At 41.1% G+C, this 20,595-nt stretch overlaps 1 protein-coding gene across 18 annotated transcripts in view; it reads left to right on the top strand.

Moving 5' to 3' along the window:
- The window catches only part of RESF1 (retroelement silencing factor 1), a 29,410-nt gene extending 9,439 nt beyond the window's left edge, over window positions 1-19,971 (top strand). For 11 of the 18 annotated variants that reach the window (XM_021539998.3, XM_085569535.1, XM_085569538.1 and 8 more), the window contains 4 exons: window positions 6,942-7,026; window positions 11,385-16,809; window positions 17,553-17,627; window positions 18,775-19,971. In XM_021539998.3, coding sequence (XP_021395673.3) covers window positions 11,424-16,809; window positions 17,553-17,627; window positions 18,775-18,917 — 5,604 coding nt within the window. In that variant the 5' untranslated portion in view covers window positions 6,942-7,026; window positions 11,385-11,423 and the 3' untranslated portion in view covers window positions 18,918-19,971. Of the gene's footprint in view, window positions 1-3; window positions 7,027-10,568; window positions 10,703-11,384; window positions 16,810-17,552; window positions 17,660-18,774 lie in introns of those variants that run through there. The other 7 variants (XM_085569543.1, XM_085569542.1, XM_085569545.1 and 4 more) reach the window with 3 other exon arrangements.
- The last annotated feature ends 624 nt before the right edge of the window (window positions 19,972-20,595 follow it).

Below are 20,595 nucleotides of genomic sequence, written 5' to 3'. Positions count from 1 at the left end.
AAAGGGGGAAATACACTGTTGGAAGTGGTGGAATGGGAATTTGCAAAGAAAAGTGGCTACTAGTCTACTTATGCTTAAATTTACTGTAAGCATTCTGTGATTGATTGGCAATCTGAGATTAACGTAATTTCCAACAAATAATCTCCTATGTAACTGCAAAGAATTTTGGTGCAGGAAAACTCCTGTGTGCTGGTGCTGTTGTGACATCTAAAATGACACATCTGAAAAGTATCTAAAATACAGTTATAAAGAGAGGAAAATGAGAATTATGAATGTTTATGTAGTCCTTTGTGTGTGTTTAGTTCAGGCTGTTTCTCTATAACACCATAAATCAGATGTGCTTAATTAGATTTAAATACTTTAGGTTAAATGAGACATTCTGCTACAAGTCCAGAAGTAGAAACAGGAGAGCAAAGTTTTGCTGGCCTGCAGCTGAACTTTTGTCCTTTCAGTTCGTAGAATCTTCTGTTTGCTGAACTACGTTCTGCAGAGATACAAAATAGCTGTGATCACAGTGGCTGGCATTGAAATATGTATATTTATAGTTTTGGCTCTATTAAAGGGAGCTTTTAGCAGTGAAAAAGAATATTTTGGAGCTATTGTGAATGCCTCAGTTACACTTGTTGCAGAGGAGATTTAGACCACTTAGGAACCACTAGCACAGATGGCTGGAAACATAGTTTTATTGAAGTAAAATGATGTAAAAGTGAGGCTTAAGAAAGTGCCCAGACAAGGTTTAATCTTACTGTACAGATACAGTAACAGTAAGAATTCAAAAGTATTAATACATTATCCTAATGCCCTATGATACAAAGTTATGCACAATATCAATCACCTGAGATCTGCAGCTGGTAAAGGGTCTGTCAGCCTCAAGGAGAAACTTAGAGGTGACCCAGCTCAAGAAGAGTCTACAACCATGCAGCTGGGAGAGATCAAAAAAAAGCTCACCTGGGCTTTCATATTTGTGAATAAAGTGCTTGGCTCACAGTCAAATGCCATGGAAAAGGTAGGCATGAAATTCCTTGCACCCACAACTTCATTTTTTCCTTAGTAATTAGTTCTGGAAGAACTACCTGCTATTGATGTCTTATTCACTTGGCTGGTATTCCCAGCTCTTATGCATCAAAGCTCTTTGTGTCTCCCTGTTCCTATGTGGGTTTTCAAAGAACAGGTTGGAACTAGAAAAGTCCTTGACCTGGTCATGGCCTAGGCCTTTATTTCCTTGTGAGCCTGAGCCAAACTGTCAATAATTTGGTCAAAGAACTGAGCTCATTCCTATGACTACAGTCAATCCACTTTATTGACTCTAAGAGTGGTAGTACAGTTACCTCTTGCTTCTGTCATCAGTATGTGTTATATTGCACATAAGTGCTGAGAGTACAGTTATTTGGTGAGTTGCTTAGCTTAATAATGATAATGCTTATTAGATACCATTGCACAAACAGATATTCATATAATTGAATATTTTTAGGAGAAGGGTTGGAAGTGTTTGTGCCTCATACTCCAGTTCCAGGTGAAATGTGTGCACAGCAAGGAATAGAAAGATTAAGCCCAGCTGACTAAAACCTGGGCCTTTCATGATGAAAGTTTAGAACCTAGAAGACTTGATATTTGCATTTGGAGGAGGGAGTAGATTGGTTAAAGAAAAAAGACTGCAAGACACTTTCAGAAATACCTCTGGTACTGGCATGCAATAAGATTCCTGTAAAAACTACCCAGACACTTCACATTCTGGGCAGGACCCTGGCATTTACCAGTAAGATAAAAAATTCCTGGTGTTCTTTGAGGGTTGAAATTTGGAATCATAGCTTGTGTAAGAGTCCCATCTATATGTGCTAGGAAAGTCAGCAAGATAATGGTAATGAGAGACATCAGGTGTGTGAGAAATTTCAGCTAATACTGCTTGAGCTGCCTTAGCATCAATGGCAGGACTATAGCCATAGCCTGGAGGTAAATGAATAAAGGTATAATTAATGCCATTCCAAGTACAAGCAAAGTGAGCTTGGTAGGCCTAGTGGGTGGGACACTGGAGGAATGTCCAAACTGACTGTGCATAGATAAGAGGAAAGGTAGATGGCACTGATTGTTTTGGCAGCTTTTGTGACTGCAGTATGGGGGGGGGGGGTGGTGGAAATTTATGCCTAGGTAGCTGTCACAGGCAGAATGGAAGCTTCACACAAGGTTTATCACATGTACCCTCCTGTTGAGTCACAGGGTACAGAAAGGATGCCCTTGCTTTCTAAATTCCTCAGAGAGGTGTGGGTGGATCCAGTCCTAGCTCCAGACTTACTCAAAGGTTTATGTCTAAAGAATTCCACAGGTGTAGTTGAACCTTTATACAACTTCATCCCACAGGATAAAGGAAGGCAAACCAATACGAAAAAATTATTTATTTTTGTGGTGTTAATACTGATGATAATATTGATCATAATACTAGTTAGACTAAAGGACCTTAATCAGAATTAATTATTACACAATATAGAGAGTTAACTGTAATTACAGTGACAACAAAGCTGGCAAAATAATCAAGTAGAGATTGATATTGCTCACTCATACCAATGTCTGTGGGCATATCTCTTTAACTCAGCCTTGGGAAATAACCTTGGAGGTGTCCTCACTCAAAGAAAGAATTTCCACACACACTTCCAGAAGGGGGCATGTTAAGAGTGTTGGAAGCACATATAAAACAGTCAACCACAATAAAACAGTGAAGAAAATAGCAAAGTTCTATATGAGATGGGGCCCACACATCCAAGCATCACTGATCAGAGCAGACATGGAAACCTGATAGAGATTTTTGTTGCCATGGCATTGTGTAGGATTATAAAGTGGGAAAAAAGCAGTGCAGTCTCAATACCAGGAAATGTTTTGTACAACTGCTACCAGGTATACCCCTTACCAAGAAATACCATGTATGGCACAACCTCTAAGAACAGAAAATTTGACCACCCACAGCACTTTGCACAATAATGGCTAATAAGGTATAAAAGGACCCTGATTTTGTGTTTAGGTGAGGGATGAGAATTTGACATGAAAATTGTAGGGACATATTTTCCTTGCCCTCTGCAGAAAGGCCACCTTTTGGTAAGACTTGTCTCCTTGTGCTGATTTTTTTGACATGAGAAATTGAGCTTGTGATTGCCATTGTATTGTCAGGGCTATATTTAGCTGCTCTGCAGTTTATGCAGATACTTCTGGCACTTCAAAAGAGCAATGTCTGTTGGATTTAGTAAACCATAGTACTTGTGAACCTGGCTGGTTCTTTTGAATGCAAATAGACTATTGAAGCACCCAGTGTCAGGCCTTTAGTTATGTATTCATAACAAATCTCTGCTGTTAAAAATTGAGACTGGGTTTTTATAGTAATTCACTGTCAGTCAAATGCTTCTGGGCTGCTGTTTCAGCCCAGCACTCTTTAGCTCAGCAGTGTCAGGTAAATTAAAAATACTGTCACTTACTGTTGCTTTATGGTGAACTTTGTTACATTCTCACCTGTGCCAGTTTCTGCCAGGAAATATTGTTCCTCACATCCTCAGAATGTTCAGCTTTGGGATTATTGAACTAGGCTGGTCTCAGCATTGTTCTACACCAAGTGCAGCATGATCCCCTTTCTCCATCCATCACTGACAACTTTTACAATCAGGGTATTGTTCAAGCTGCTTTACCCCCATGGAGGCAGAGTGTCCTGCTCCAGTAGCCCTGGTGAGATGCCAGGACCCACTGGACTTGTGAGCTGAATGGCTGGGGCTGTTAAAAGGGGAAGGGGTGCAAGCAAATACTCACTATTTTTTCAGTGCTCTGAGAAGAGACATGATGAATTTTGGGGCTTGCAGGATCACAGAGTGTTTACCTGTGGTGGGTCACTGGAGGTAGGAAGGTGCTTTTCAGAGTCCCCAAAGTAGGAGGAAGTTTGATTCAGAAGTACCAGGAGATTGTACCTTCCCTGGAGCATCATGGAAGGTCTGATCTATGAGTGGCTCTGTCTGTGGAAGTAAAAAAAGTTAATGCCTCGTAGGCATTTGTAGGCCTTTCTAGTTAGAAATATCTGCAGCATGGCCTCACTAAGAGTGGCCAAATTATTGGAGTGGAATACTTGTAAAAGGATGTACCATCTAGAGCTTATCTGAAGCAATCTGTATGTTACCATTTTTGATGGTAGCTTACTTCATCTTGCTTATCTGACATGTACCTGTGGTCATGTGAAAAACAAGGCATGTAACACAGAGGTATATAAATATAAACTCTGTCACTGCCCCAGGTGGGCAAGGTTCAACTCAGCAGAGGCTGTTACTTGGCTGCTTTTTGTGGCGCATAGCTCTGCAGATACATGCACTGATAAACTGCTGCTGTGCAGACCTGAATAGAATTCTATAGGAGTTACTCCACAGCAGAGGTTAGAACTCTCAAAATCAGATCTTCAGGCTGGCTGGCTCTTAAGGAATTTGCACTTGACTGACCCTGGGAAGGGCTGAAGGGGCTTCTGTAACCTGTGGACTACTGCAGATGGTGAGAGAAGTGGTCCACTCCCTTATGATTAACTGAAGGCAGATTTTGACTGCCATGAGGACACACAGATGATGATGCCATTGATGGTGGCATCTACCTCCAAATGGGAAGTCTCTGTAAGGTGCACCCTCCATGGCACCTGAGAAGGATCATCCGGTTCTGTTTGGGTTGCTAACTGTATGTCTGATAAGTTTGGGTGACCAAGGGCTGGGGGGTTTCCAGCTGATGAAGTGATGGAAGGGGCACTAGGGCCCTTGCTCAAGCCCTGGTGGGAAAAGGTGCAGCATAGGGGTTTGTTGGCAAAAGCTGGTGAAACGAGTGTTGGGGCTCTGTGTGCCTGGGGAATACCTGGGGTAAAGAGGCTTTCAAGATTCCTTGGGTCAGGACCCTTTAGCACAGGCTTAAGGTGGTTTTCAACTACGCTGACACAAAGGGCATGCTGATAGGAGGCAGGATGACAGAACAAGCATAGCAGGAAAGAGTTGGTGTACATATAGGTAAAACCATATAAAAGAAAGGCCTCGTAAAACATGGCTTGGGCCTTGCTATTCTGGCTAAGCTGGCCTGTTGAGTTCTCATGAGAAAAGAATCATAAGAATGACAATCAGTTTGCATAAGAATTATTTTTGTGAGAGAACAGTTTGCACCCGCAAAAATAAGGAGTCTATCCTGTGAGAGTCTGTGAAGAAATAATGTAAACAGACCTAGAAAGAAAAAAATTTGATGGACATGTATGCTAGCCATTACCAAGCAATGAACTGAGTATCAATGATTTGTTGACCCATTAGATTCCAACATGGTGCCTTCTGTTAGAAATGAGAAGCTTGACTCAGCCAATATATCAGGCAGAAATTAAATTTATTAATTTATTAATTAATATGGTAACATATAAGCCAAGACAGCGCTGGATACAGTGGTGGGGGTTTTCCCATCCAACTCCACACCGATTGTTGAACTTGTTGGTATTTATTGATCATATTCATGCATATCCATAAGCTTTTCCCAGTAGTTTCTATTTCCCAGTTTTTACGCGAGCTTTCAGAAGTTTCTATTTCTACCTTTTGACATCACAATTCTATACATTAGGATAGTAAATCTATGATGGTGATGTCTGGTTCCTTTCCAATTTCTATACTCTGTTGTGATCTATTCCAGATTTCAGTATCCTAGGATGTACATCCCAGGATGTGTGTCCAGGTGGTGGGGTCCAGCTTCTATTTTCTGGGATCATTAATCTATGGTAGTGATGTCCAGCTTCACCTTTTGAAATCATTAATCAGCAATCATGATGTCCATCTTCCTTTTCCAGGAGCTTGGGATAGGGTCACTTCCCTTTCTGTTTAAATCCTTTATACATTCTAAAGTTACAGTTTAAAATCCTTAATACTAAGCAACATTCTAAAGTTATAATTTAAAAGTTCTTATTGCAAAACAGCTTAAGACTTATAATTGTTATTTGCAAATAAAAGATTGGTTCAAAAGCTTTCTTGCATGCTTTCCTTGATTGTTTATTAGAACTCATATTTATAACTGTCCCATGGCTATGTTCCAATTTCACAATTACAATTACACAGGTTGCCTTTATTTACCTGACACGAAACACAACTTTTTATTTCACACTCCTGATACCATATAAAATGAGCTGTGTGCAGTGAAGATTCAGCTATTCTGCTCAAAGAAACAAGTGTCTTGTCTGTCTCATTCCTATCTCTAACTCGAGGTCATAGCGACAAGTTGGGACTGTGTGGTGCTGGGCACCATGTTAGTGGGTTCTAAGTGGGCCAGGACTCTTTAACTAGTGGGTGCTGCTGGGCCTCAGATGGAAGACAAACTCACTGGACTTTAGCTGGCACATGGGCTACATCTAAAGAATGATTGATAACCATTCTACTTGTGTTTAATCCCAAATTTGTGGGACCACCCCAGGAAATAGTGAGGTTGAGGCTTGGTCATCTCAAGGCGTTTATCTTTGAGTTTATGTTAGTGTAGTTTATCTCAAAAAAAACAGACGATTCTTGGGGATGGTCCCGTGTGGTTCCTCTAATAGCAATTCCTGTAACACACAACTCAAATCATGGCTTACAAGAATTTCAAGGTATATCCATACCTCCACCCCTGGTCCTTTTGGGACAGGTTATAGGACTTAACACTGCAATGAATCCTTGTCTCCAGCCTGGCTTCAGCAAGGGATTCCTAATTTTTTTTTTTGGTCTTGACAGTGACAATGATTGGATTTTACTCTTAGTGAAGTTGTGTGCTGCATGTAGTCAAAGTTCCTCCTCTAGCAAGGGTTTTACAGTTACTAATGGTTGGTAGCTTAAGTCTTGTTTGCCTCTCTCACAGTTACATTCCCAGAAAATGTAAGTATCTTAAGATTCCTCAGTATTTGTCTAATTCAAGGATGTGATTTTATTTTATCTCCAATCATTTTTCAGGAAATACCCAGTGAAACATTAGCAGCCTGAAAGCTTTACCTTGGGTGCAAAAACCTGTTTTCTTCACTGAGATTCCTGCATTACTGTAAGTATTGCCTGGACACTGATGTTGATGTTTTTTATGGATTTCATATGCCACTTTATTTTCCTGTCTTCTTTTGTTATTGGTATCTTATGAGAGCAGAGAAAGTAAAAGAGTGAAGAAAGATAGAGCTGTCTTTGAATCTTAAAAACAACACCTACAAAATTATAACAGTGGGTCCTTTATTTTTATAGGCTAGATATGAGTGATACTTTTCATTCTCAAATTTGAAATCAGAAGAGTCTTAAAATCTAAAAGAGCCCATGAAGGGAAGTCAGGAGCCTTGTTGATTTGGGAGAAATGGCATGAAACATTTTGTTTAGAGACTGTCTAACACCCTGCACAAGGCAAGGTGTTTGTTCTGTGCTGGGTTTGATACTGAGAAGAGCTTGTCGAGATGCAGATAAACATTCATTCTTGTAGTTTGTCATGGGGGCTTTTGTGCTTTTTGTGCATTTTTGAAGGCTGAAATAGTGTTTGGCTTTGAAAACACAGTCTCTAAAAACTTTACAGAGTTACATGCTCACCCATTTGGGTTTGTTGGCTGTAGCAATGGGGGACAAGCGACATGGACCGCCTTATGGATCCGAATGAGATCAGTTTATTGTAGAAATCGCACCCTTTTTACACCTTTAATCACTACCTGACATAGCCGAAACTAAACCGAGACCTAACAGCACTTAACAGAAAGAAGGCACCCATTGGCTGGCTCAGCTGCAGCGCGTCCTCTCATCCAATCAGCTTCCTGCTCATACGCTGCCCACACATCCTATCATCCAATCAGCTTCCTGCTCATACACCGCCACGCGTTCCCCCAGCCAATCAGAACCTCACCCTGGCTGTCCTGCAGCTCCTGTGGCGCTGGTATCCGCAGGGCTTGGCCGTGCCCTGGGGGAGCTGCCACCCGCTGCTGCGGCCCTGCGCCTCGCAGGTGGTGCCAGTGGCCACAGCTCTGGCGGCTGCTCCGGGCGGATGGACCGTACAAATGTTCTGGTGGCAGCCACCGGGCCGGCTGCGCTGTTGTCACCGTGCCACGCTCCGTGTGTGACGTTGCTGTACCCGATGGGCTGGCAGTCCCTGATGTGCCTGTGGCTGTGCTGCCATGGGGGTAGGGCTGCAGCAGAGGCTTGCTTGAGGGGCTCCTGGAGCTGAGGACCACCTGCAGTGAGCTGAGGACCACCAATGTACCCACCAGGACTGTCCTGACCCCTGCTCACCCCAATCCCTGTCCTGGGGCCGGCCTGCTCGGACCCCTGCGTGCCTGTCTGGAACCCAGAAGTGTGCAGCTAAAGCTGCTGCCAGAGAGTTAATATTATAAGCAGCAGTTCCCACATCTTGGCATGCTCTAACCATATCAGCTATGTCACAAGTATGTGAATTATGAACAGCAAGCAGTGCTTTTCTACAATTCTCATTTGTATTTATGAAAACAAGCTGCTGCAACAGAATAGTTCTGGCCTCATAATTGTTGACTTGTTGGGAGAGCATGGTATGCAGTCTGTCCAGGAGCTGCACGAATGACTGCTGGACCCTGTAAAACCTTAGCAAAAGATTAGGATCGATACCCATCTCTGGAGTTGCTGCAGGGCCTGCAGGGCTGGGCGAGTGATGGTATCATGTACATCACACGGGTAACCTGCCTGTGCTGCAGGGACTGCGACAGCATTCTGTCTGCTCAGCTGTGCAATGGCGATTGGTGCATTTCTGTCCTGCAGCACTTGGGCTGTACACAGCTCTCGGTAATCGGTTAGCCAGACTGCAAACTGCATTGCTGTTGGGATAATATTCATTACACTTTTCCAGTCGTGGGGAGTGAGGATGTATGTGGTACTGATGGATTCTAGGTAACTTAGGGTGTGATGGGAGGATAAGCCACTTTGCTTTACTAGTGTCCCCAGTTCTTTAATTACTTTATAGTCTAGCTCTCGGTATGCTGGGTGCTGGTTTGGCACATATATTACTGGGCAGGCTGTAGTGACTGCCAATTCATCCTCCTTCATGGTGGCTTCCTGGCATTTTTGCCATTGCTAGACTACTGTGTCACCATTTTGGGCAGGGAGCGAGCCCGCTGCCCCCTCGTGATGTGGAAATTCCGCACTGAGGGGGCCAGCCATGCAGGGATTTTTATCAGGGTAAGGCAGTTCTGCAGGGCTTGGGTTAATCTTGGGATAAGGCAATTCTGCGGGGTTTGGGTCAATCCTGGGGTCATGTACAGGTTATGGTGGTGCTGAGGGTTCAGTGGAATCAGCTTCCAAAGCTGCATAGTGGCTGACACTCGTGTGACTTCCTTTAATGGCTGCCATGATTGTCCCCCATGTAGTGAGAAGTCTCTGTCCTACTGCTTGCCAGGTTTCTGATTGAAAGGGTCCATTAAAGGGAAAATCTTTAACGCGGTTAGACACCCAGTCCAGCAGGGTGCTTAGTTTCACATCAGCCATAATAACAGATTGCTGATGTAGGAGCCACTGTACCTGGCCCACACTTCTGCTTTGTTCCAGGGATATTCCACCTCCCATATTTGCTCCCACTGGTCTATTCACCATCCAGGTGAGGTGGGTGCACTTTTATATTCCTGAGTTCCTTCCTGAACTCTTCTCGGATCCTTCCCTGAATCCCTTTCCAGACTCTTCCTGGCTGGTTCCTTGACCTAGTGGGAGTTGCAACTGGGGCAGACTGCACACCCTGCACCACCTTATAGGTCCCAGTTTGGGCCAGCCATTTGTAGCAATGCAGCTGAAGGAGATCAGTTCATTGTAGAAATCACACCCTTTTTATACAATAAAGTGATACAAGCTCCCTTATGCAGCTGAAGGAGATCAGTTCATTGTAGAAATCACACCCTTTTTATACAATAAAGTGATACAGGCTCCCTTATGCAGCTGAAGGAGATCAGTTCATTGCAGAAGTCACACCCTTTTTATACCTTTAATAAAGTGATACAGGCTCCCTTATGCAGCTGAAGGAGATCAGTTCATTGCAGAAATCACACCCTTTTTATACCTTTAATAAAGTGATACAGGCTCCCTTATGCAGCTGAAGGAGATCAGTTCATTGCAGAAATCACACCCTTTTTATACCTTTAATAAAGTGATACAGACTCCCTTATGCAGCTGAAGGAGATCAGTTCATTGCAGAAATCACACCCTTTTTATACCTTTAATAAAGTGATACAGACTCCCTTATGCAGCTGAAGGAGATCAGTTCATTGCAGAAATCGCATCCTTTTTATACCTTTAGTCTCTACCTGCCATAACTGAAACCCAACCGACACCTAACAGAATTTAACAGAAAGAAGGCACCCATTGGCTGGCTCAGCTGCCATGTGCTCTCCATGTGTTCTACCATCCAATCAGCTTCCTGCTCGTATGCTGTCCATGCGTTCCTTCAGCTAATCAGCTTCCTGTTCCTATGCTGGGCACGTGCCCCCCCAGCCAATCAGAGTCTCGCTCCCGACTGCCATTCCCTGCGTCCCTGCTGGCTCCTGATTCCTCTCCCCACTGCCCTGGCTTCCAGCCATCGCTGCTGCAGCTGTGCCTGTCCTGCAGGGCCTGCTGGGGACCACAAGCCTTTACCACTTGGATAATTGCAGCCCCACGTCCTACAGCTGGTAATCCATGTGCATTCTGGAATCTAACACACGAAGACTTAGAGATATGTGAGTTTGTCAGCTCCTGAAGGTGTAAGTACTGCAGTAGTAGAAGTGTTGCTGTCGTCATCATGGTTCATTCCTTCTCCCAGCTAAGTTAATGCTACCAACAGAATTAGGGGCTCTTTGCTTGTAGCTCACTAGAGGCACAGTCATACTTCTCAAAATTAAACTAGTGGGCCACACTATTGTGAGAGATTTTTACTAAACTGAAATTAATTTTTCCATTTATGTTGTTGTATTTAAAGGTGAAATTGAAATTGAGTCTTATTGTCTGAAAACCCTGGCCTATATTTTATTCTGTTGGTGTTTCTTATGTTCAGCCCTTAAGTATTGTTTATTGTGTCATGTTATACACATGCCTTGGGATTTTCTTTCCATTGTTTTTGGATGAAAATGGTAAATAACAGCAATCTATTGTTAAATTAAAAGGCTGATAGAAATAGCAGAATAATGTGAAGGTTTTGTAAGTCATTAGATAGTCAATAAAGTTGTTAGTTGCTTTTTTTTTTTATACTTTAACTGTGTTCTGGGAAACAATTAATGCAACTTGACATTGACAGTATTGATGTCCATGGGTTGTGCTAGTGGGGATGCTCTCCTACCCAGCAATTTACGTTCAACAGTTCTGTTCATGATGCATTCTAAATCACTTCTTAGTAAGTAAAATAGGTCTTGATCAAAAGGTTGTAATTTTTGTAAATTTTTTTTTTAGCATTTTGGTTTTGCCTGAAGAAACAGAAAACAAGAAAAGATGGACTGGAATGTAAGGCCAGTCCAGAATATTGATGCAAATACAAACCTGCAAAGTGAAGGAGCATGTTTCACTCAGTTACCTCCTAATGGACATGCCTTTCCTCAGGCAAATGCCAACCCGTCTAAAAATGCATGCACTCATGCTGAAAATAACCAAATTGTGTATATGCCAACTATCAATGTTGCCTTCCCTGCTGTAAATGCTGAAGGATTCAAAACTTCAGATCAAATCTCACCAGGAGCATCTGTAACTGGTAATAATTTTTTTATGTCAAAATACTCAGTTAAAAGACATCAACAGATGTACATAACATCTCTAAAACCTCCCATTCAGAATTCACCTTTGCGGCCAGAAATGACTCCGACTTCTTGGCCAGTCTCTAATCCCTACAGTTATCCCTGCAGAAATGTACCCCCGCTGTCCTCTCAAATGAACACAGGAAATAATGTAAGGAACGTGCTTGGGGAGCCTCAGTACACCAATACCAATGCTTACGCCATGCAGCCAGAAATGCTGCAGCATAATTCTCTGAGACTTGGAACACTACATCAAGGTGGCATTCATCCCCAGAATAATTCTTTTCCTCTTGGTACTTCTGGGCAACATGTCCAACCCCCAATATTTAATTCCAATAATCAGTGTAAAGTTTTGTATCCAGTGAATCAAAATACTGGGACAAACGTACAGATGCCACAATTTCAGCAGAGTCAGACAGGACCTGCTTTAGGAGCAGAAGTTCTTAGAGGATGTTCTGCACCATCTTTGTTGCCTGCCAACTGTGTTTCAAGACCTGCTCCACAATCTTCAATGGGTGTACCACAGGAAATGCAAAATGTACCTAATGGATACAGCATTAACCAGCAGAGGTGCTCACTGGACCCAAAAAATGCTCCTGGGTTTAACAGTATTCAACAACACTGTCAGAAGCAGCAATCTGTAGAAGTCAGTCAATCTGTCAGGAATGTCTGTAATCCAAGTGGAAGTGTGACAGCAAATCGGTCTTTCAGTGAAAGTTCTGTGTCATCCCCTGGCATTCCCAAAGAGCTGCTTGATGTTGTGAAAGAAATAGAAGCTCTTTCTTCAAAGCCACTGAGTGATCCTGCTTCAGTTCCAGAGAGCCAGACTAGTAGTTTGATGAATGGGCCTGTTAATGCTCAGATTTCTTCAGCGGCAGCAACACATGGAGCAGGAATTACAAAGGAGAGACTAGCTTGGGAGGCTGAAAAGCTGAAATGTCTTAAAAAAAGGGTTGTCCTGCTTGAAACGGTTCATAATTATAAAAAAAAAATCTATAATGAAAAAAATGCTCTTCCTCTTCCTCCTCCTCCTAGTTATCCGTGTTCTCCTTCTAATTGTCTTCCATGTGTGTCCAAACAAAATGTACAACCTTCCCCATCTGAACCAGTGAGGACAGAGAGGCCCACACTCCTGGTTTCACATGAAGAAAGAAATGACAAAAACCTTGCCAGTGCTGATAACAGAAGATTGGAGGTGACTCAAAGTAACCCTCAGGTGAAGCAGGGAAGTCTTTCATCAAGCTTCACTCCTGTTCCCTCTCAGAGCAAAGTCCCAGCTCAATTTAATAATCCTGAGAGCACTGTGGAGCAAAGGGATGTGCATGCCTTGGCCTCTTCTCAAGGAACTGTGACTTCCTCAAGCAATGCTTTGTGTTTTACTCAAGCAGGGAGCTCTGTCAAGACTGCATCAAAGACTCTGCAAATTGGCCCTGAGAACTCATCTTTTCTTCAGTTCGTATTGAGCAGCACAAATGTGCTGAAAGAGAAGACAGCTGGTGCTACTGCTGATAAAATATTGACGGATCTCCTGTGCAGTGAAAAACCACTGCTCGATACATCTGTCTCAGGTGGAAGCTTGCTGAAAGACACTAGTGAGAAGAATGTAGAAAGTTTGAAAGGTGAGCAGGCATCTGTGGCTCACACAAAGTCTCCTGCATCAGAAACAACTGCATCTGGTGATGCTCAATTGCAGACTGAGGTAGCTCAGAAAACAACGCTGTTTACTGAAAATGCATCCTGTAGTCAGAGCAACTCTAGTTACTCTATGGAAGAGCTGGTTGCATGCCTGCGCTTGTGGGGGAAATATCCGCCAGCATCTGTAAGTGTGGAAAATAAACACTCAAATGAAAGCCCCACAGCAAATCAGGTTTTGCCCTCCAATCAAAGCACAAAGAAGGGAGAAAAAAAAGATGCTCTGGCTAGCATGGATGAGGCTGTTTTGCCTGTAACGACTACCTCTGTGGGACAAAAACTTGATACACTGACTTCCAATTTGATAAAAAATTTTGAACCTCAAGTTGCAGTTGTCTCTCCTTTAGTACTTTGTGAACAAAAAACACTAAGTGAGCAGGCAGGCAAGATCTCAACACCTGAAGGTAAAACCTATGCAGTGAGCAACTCAGGGAGCACGTGTAGCTTGCAAGAAGAGGGGGAAAATGGTTTAAGTGTGGCAAATACTGCTAAAGGAACAATAGAAAATACTTGGTCATCACCCAGTGATTGTGTTCTGGAAGAAAAAGTGGACTCAGATTTGCAACAAATCAAAGTAGGTGATGAAAACCAAAGGAAAGTTAGTCAATCTGCACAAGATGTAAGAAAAAATCTGCAGATTGGATTACAAAACAAGGCTTCTCTTCCTGAATCAGGCATAAATTTTTGTAGTCAAATCTCTCAAGAAGGTGAAGACAAGCAAGCTGTGTTAGAGGCAGGAGATACATCCACAGCTGTGCTGGAAAATGACATGTTTTGTATCTCTAGTGTATGCTCTCTTGTTGAAGGTGATAAATTTTATAACCCACAAATAGCAGGCATGTTCAAGTCAATTTATGAAACACAGGCACAGGCATCAGAAGGAAACGAGTCTGATGCAAGGCAAAAGGAACAAAATATGGACTTGAATAAAACTGAGCTGAGCAATAACACTGCCCAAAGAGAGAGCTTGCTGCTAAAGATGTTGGAAGAATCATCAAGTCATTTGGAGAATGAAAGCAGTGGCAAGCCTCTTAAAGCAGTTTCTACCTCTGAACAAAACACCTCATTCAAGGCATCTTTCAAGCATCCTGAAAATTCCTTAAAAAGTCTTGCTAATATAAATCAGAAGTTAGCTCAAAATTCACTGGATTCCTCTAGCAGCATAACTGCTAAAACAAATGCACCTGCTCTTCCAGGAGATCACAGTAAACAAAATTCCATGCCCAGTAAAAATAGCACAGAAAAGGAGGTGAACTTTTTTAGAGCACAACCTAGTAAGTATCTGAAAGATCAGCTGCTCGCTCTAGTGAAAGAGTTTCCATATGGCATTGAAGGTGCTGATATGCTAACAAAGGAAGCAGCACAAAATCGTTCAGTGGCTGAAGGGACAGAGAATCAGTCTCAAAAAGAGGTTAAAATTTGTGACAAGAATTCTCATTTGAAGGACCCAGTAAATCAGACTAAAATTGCAGCATTAAGATCGGATCAGGTTCAAGAATTGTCTCCTGGGCACAACCAGTCTCAAAAAGAGGTTAAAATTTGTGACAAGAATTCTCATTTGAAGGACCCAGTAAATCAGACTAAAATTGCAGCATTAAGATCTGATCAGGTTCAAGAATTGTCTCCTGGGCACAACCAGTGTCCCTCTAGTGACAGCAGGAGAGAAGTGAGTCAACAGTTAGAAAAGGCTTCAGCTGACAAGGATAACCTTGAAGGCAGTGTCCAGCCTAGTCAGGATCTATGTGAGAAGGAAAAAGCCCCACAAGAAACTTCTAACCCCAGTGAAAAAAGTGAAGATCGCTCTTCAGTGGGTGGTGTATCTGTAGCTTGTAAAACACCACATTGTCCCTCTCTATTAGAAACATCTGGTTCAGAGAAAAATGATTGTCAGCTTTCAAAAGCTGAAAATACCAACTCTGCAGAGACAGAAGAAAACAACCATCAATCTGATACCTTGAAAAAGGAAAACTGTGCAGTGGGACACCTGACAATATCTGAAAAAATCCCAGACAGTGTTAGCAAAAATAAAGATATTTGCAAATACACTTCTGAAATGAACAAAAAACCTAAGCTGAAGGTGGATAATGAAAACAAACTGCCTACAACACAGCAGGAAAAAGCTGGACGAGTTAATTCTTTTGAAAACCAGGATGCTGATAAATACATAAGCAGCAGTTCAAAGGAATGTCTGCAAATTGACAAAGGAACCCAAGTGTCAAGTAAAGAAATTAATTTTTTCAAAAAAGAGCGCCAGACAGCCTCCCAAGAGTTACCAGCAAAAACTGATCATACATATGCAGACAACATGGCAAAGTTGTCCATAAAGAAGGAGAGAGTTTTCAAAACTGAGTCCCTTTCAAAAGATACAAACAAACCAGGTTTGACCATGAAATCCAAAACAGACATTCACCAATCTGTGAAGTCAGAAAGAGTTGAAATTAAGCGCTCTGAAGTCAATCAAGGAGAAAAAATTAAAACTTGTGAAGAGAACTCGGCTGAAGAACAAAACTGTAAGGAACAAAAGGAGGTGCTTAAGCAAGACGTAGGAATTACTGTCAAAGAGCAAGTGAAATTACCACCAGAAATAAAACATATAAAATTGAGTAGTTACCAAGCTGATGCTGTAAAATTTTCAGATAGTGGCACTGTAGACTTCAAATCAAGACACATAAAATATTCTCAGCAAAAATCTGTTAAAGTTCATACTTTGCAGGAGCAGCCATTTAAACGGAAGATAAAGGAAAATGTGGCTGGGAAGAGAGAATTTAAGAAAGCAAAGCTGGAAGAGGAAAGACTGAAACAATCCGAAGGAAAGAGTTCTAAGCAGCTTGCACATAATTGCTTGCTAAATGCTGACAAAGCTAAAAAATTGAATGGAGAAAATGGTTGGAAACCAAGGAGTTCCTTAGCAGATTGCTCTGTGCGTAAACTGCAGAGAAAAAGGGCTCGGTCTTCTAGCATTTCTAAAAACTTCTTCTCTAGCAAAGAAAGGCATCTCGATGGTCAAAACAAAGACAAGAGCTCTGAGAAAATGTTTCCTGATAAAAATCTTCTGTACCTAAACCGAAGAAATAACAGACTAAAGCTGCATCTTCAAAAGGAACCCAAGAAACACTACCTGAACAGAGTGGCATTTAAACGTACAGCACAGGAGCGCATCTCTCTGACAAAATTAGAGACATCACCTGTCAGATCTGTCTGGCATAGAACCACCAAAGTGTCACAAAACAGCAACTCAAAAAAAGATGTGTCTGTCTCGACAGTTGAGAAATCATGCAAACAGGAAGTCCTTGAGTTCAAGCTGTGTCCAGAGATACTGTTCAGAAATCCAGCCCCTGGTGAAGAAAGCTTAGCTGCAGAGAATTCTCCAGAAAGAGATAAAGTCGTTGTAGAAGGTATGATGGTCTCTTAAATATTCATTTATAAGTAAAAACTATGTATTCATGTTTAAATTCATGTTGCATAAAACTACATACAGTGAAAACATGGGACTGTAGAGGCTGAAGGCTGAGATCTCTTAACTTGCTCTCTGACAGACCATAGCTGTATCTTCAGCTGAAAAAGAACATGGGAGTTTTCCTTCAATTTTCTGTAATTCTTAGAGAATGAAATTGGAATTCTTTAGAGCATGGCAGTTTCAAGTAACTTTGGGAGAAGGCTTTCTGCAGTACTTGTAGAAGTTAGCTTGGCTTGGTTGTAGAAAGCAGATTCCCTTGGTGTAGTTACCAAAGGTGATCTGATCTGTATTCACTGTTCACCTGGTTGTACATAGTCAGGCTGGGCAGAGGAGGGAGAGATCTTCTGTGGCATTGAGGAGTAGAGTAGGCTTAGGCCAGACATACCCCTGCCCATAGTAACTATAATCTTTGCCATCTTTGCTTTCAGCATCCATTTTTCCTTCTCTTCTTCCCTACCCCATTTTTCAATATATTACATGATGCATTCTGAAGCATATTTATGTCTAATGTTCTATTTTATTTTTCTTAAGCTGTATATATCAACCCTTGGAGTAATTTTCATACCCAAAGGAAATTTCCTTTTGTGTGTGCTAGTATATGTGTTAGAATTTAATGCTGAATAGAGGCCAAAACTTTTGATAAAGGAACCTCAGAAACATTTTTTGAAAATTTATTTTTAGGTGTCAAGAGTAAAAAAGAAGATTGGTTAAAATGTGAACCAGTGAAGCAAAAGAAACTGGAAGAGGTCTCTACAGGTGAAGTGACTTCTGAATGTCCCATTTGAAATGCAAGTTAAATCCTCTTTGCTTGGTTTTAGATGTTCCTTTACAGTAGTAAACCTTAATAAAGTATTTAAAAGTATTATTTACTCATTCTCCTGATTAAATGGATACCACAGAATAGACTTACAAGTCTCAAAGATTTGTGTAGCTTTTTATTGCTTTATGAATATGTTGTTGAAAATGTTGAAATTTTCCTGTGCCATTAACTTGGATGTAGCACTAGTAATAGCATTTAAATACAGTTTTAAATTGTGTATAAAGACTCTTTCATGCTTTAAAATATAGAAAGTGATGTAGCAGAATCTAGTGCAAAAACAGAAAGTGATTTTTAAAATAAATCTGGCTTTCACAGTACATTGCTGCTGTCCACATATAACACCTGTGCTCATAAGTTCCAGGACCTGTGTGTCCCAATAGTCTGGACAAGATAATCTGTATGACACCCAGAGGAAAAGTGGGGCCACTATTACATCTTCCTCATTTCTCTTGAATGGAAAATTGCTTTTTGGATGGTCTTTTATACCCTCTAGGAATCAACTGTCACAACAGTGGCAACTTCCATCTCAGGATCTTGTTTGTTCCATCTTTTGTAAATCTTGGGTGAGGTTACTCCCAGCTGTCCTTGTTTCTTTGCTTTAGGTACCTCTCTAGCTCTAGTTTTGTTCTTCTAGTGGTCTAACAGGAAACAAAATGCATTCTGTAGCCTTGTTGCTATCTGCTTCTTTAGAACAGAGGGCTTGCATGGTGGCACTTGTGTTGTGGTGTTGCAATTAACATAGTTTGCAGCCTTTGCATCTTTTGTTGCTGTTTGCCTGTGTCCTTGGGCTTTGGTCTGCCATCATTTTAGATCTTTATCTTTTGCTTCTTCTCTTCCTTTCACAAATGCATGTTTTCTTTCATACCTTTCTTAATACTCTCCAGAAATCTCTCCTGTGAAGACACCCAAATAGGCATTTTGTGCTTAAAGATGCATTGGAGATTGTTTTAAGTCTGGAGTGCCTGGTGCTTTAGGAAGGAAGTTTGTGGCATCCTTTTTGACACTGGAAGGTCTAAGGTACCACTTGCATAAGGAGTAGAGTCCTTTGAGACTCTTGCTTTAACATGCTTGTCTGTCTTGCAGCTGAGGAGAGTATTCCCCTTGATACAGCTATACAGATCCTGGAAGGAGATGGAGAGACTCTTCACATTCCTCTCAAAGACTCAAAAGAGATGTTTCAGACCTACAGGAAAATGTATCTGGAAAAAAAGATGCAAAAGTCTTGATACCACTCCTGTATCAAAGGTCTTACTATCACTGAGAAAAAAATGCCAACACTAAGATGATTTTTTTTCTGTTTACTTCATGTTGCTGAATAATTGTAAAAGCCCACAGTTTTCTGGTGGGTGTTGAAAATTTCCTTCCCTAATTCCTCATATTTGTGAATAATTGCCATCTTATTCTGTATTTATTGTCCAAATATTCTTTGGTGCTGTAAATGGTGATTTAAACATATTGTTTCTTTTGGCATTTTTGATTCTGGTTTTTTTTTAAGATAGAGTAGCTCATTGAATCTTGACCAAAAAAATAACAAACTCATTTAAACTGTCATAGCCTGTTTTCTTTCCTGATTCTCAAAAACTTCTGATTACTTTCCATTGCCGGCAGTGGAAAAATATTTCTGCTGCAAAGGGACTGCAGTGGATTCCCAAGCATTACACTTCTGTTTCCCACTTACAGCAGCCTGATGGTTTTGCTTCTTAGCAAGGCTTTCTGTTTTTGTAGAAACTTTTTTTTCCTAAACTGGGAATAGAAATAGAAACCCCTCAATGCAAGCGTACAGATCAGGGGCATTTATAAAGTATTTATGCTGCTACCCAGTTTCGTTGCATTTGTTTTTGTGGAGCTTGTATGGACTGAACTCTGAGTTCTTAGTTTGAACACAGTGCTGCAGACTGTTAGTTTACTGAAGACTTCCCGTGCTTTTCTTTCTTTCTTTCTTTGCACTTCTGTTGTTGAAGTGCTGGGAGTTCGAATTCACTCTTGTCTGAATTATGCTGTTGAGTTCAGCTAGACTGTAATTAATTTCATTGTTTTTTTATAAAGTGTTAGATAATGTTTGCTTACACATTCACTGTGACATAACAGTTGTGTTTGTCATTGGTTATCTTTTGTTTAAGTGCCTTTTCACTGTTATTCAAAATTTAAAATCAAATAGTATTTTTACAGAGATTTGGTACTTGATTCTTTCTATCTTATTAAACCTTTATGCTGAACAAAAAACTTGTAGATACGTTACTGAACAATTTTTATACTTGAAATAAACTTTTGAGGACTACACCTTGTCTTTTTTTTTTTTTTCTCCTAAAAATATGAAGTTGTGCTTATTGCAGTTAGTTAAATAGTCATTGATGATATTCCTGTAGAGGAAATGCAGCTTTAAAATAAGTGATGGATCTTCCTTGTTAAAAGGAGATAGTTGCAAGTTTATTAGTTTCTTTCTCTTTCTGCATGCCAAACTCTTAGTCTGTGGGGAATATTGCCACTAGAGGATTTTGTAATAATGTCAACTCTGAAAAGGTTTTTCATTTTCTTGAGAGTTTAGTTATGTGTATTATACTGCCTGCATGAAGGAAGATTTACTGCAGCCTTAAGTGTACCCAGTACAAACAACACAGAATTCCTGTCAGGAATTGATTCTGAGTTTTGTTCTGCACAATGATACATGAAGCTGACATAAATGCTTGAGAGAATTCTTTTCAATAGAAAATTATTCAATAGGAATTATTCATTGACCCATGATGTTTATGTTCTAAATATTTGGAGAGGTCTTCTCACTGATCTTGTGCATCCAATAATCAAGAACGTCAGTTTTGAGTCCCAGTGGATGCAGCTGTGTCTTCTTCCTCCCTTATACCAAGAAGTGCATCTTGATTCTGACAATGTTTACATGGTGATTTGTGC

Source organism: Lonchura striata, chromosome 1A (assembly GCF_050655825.1).
Source record: "Lonchura striata isolate lonStrDom1 chromosome 1A, ASM5065582v1, whole genome shotgun sequence".
NCBI lineage: Eukaryota > Metazoa > Chordata > Aves > Passeriformes > Estrildidae > Lonchura > Lonchura striata.
This window is presented reverse-complemented; position numbering and strand designations above follow the sequence as displayed.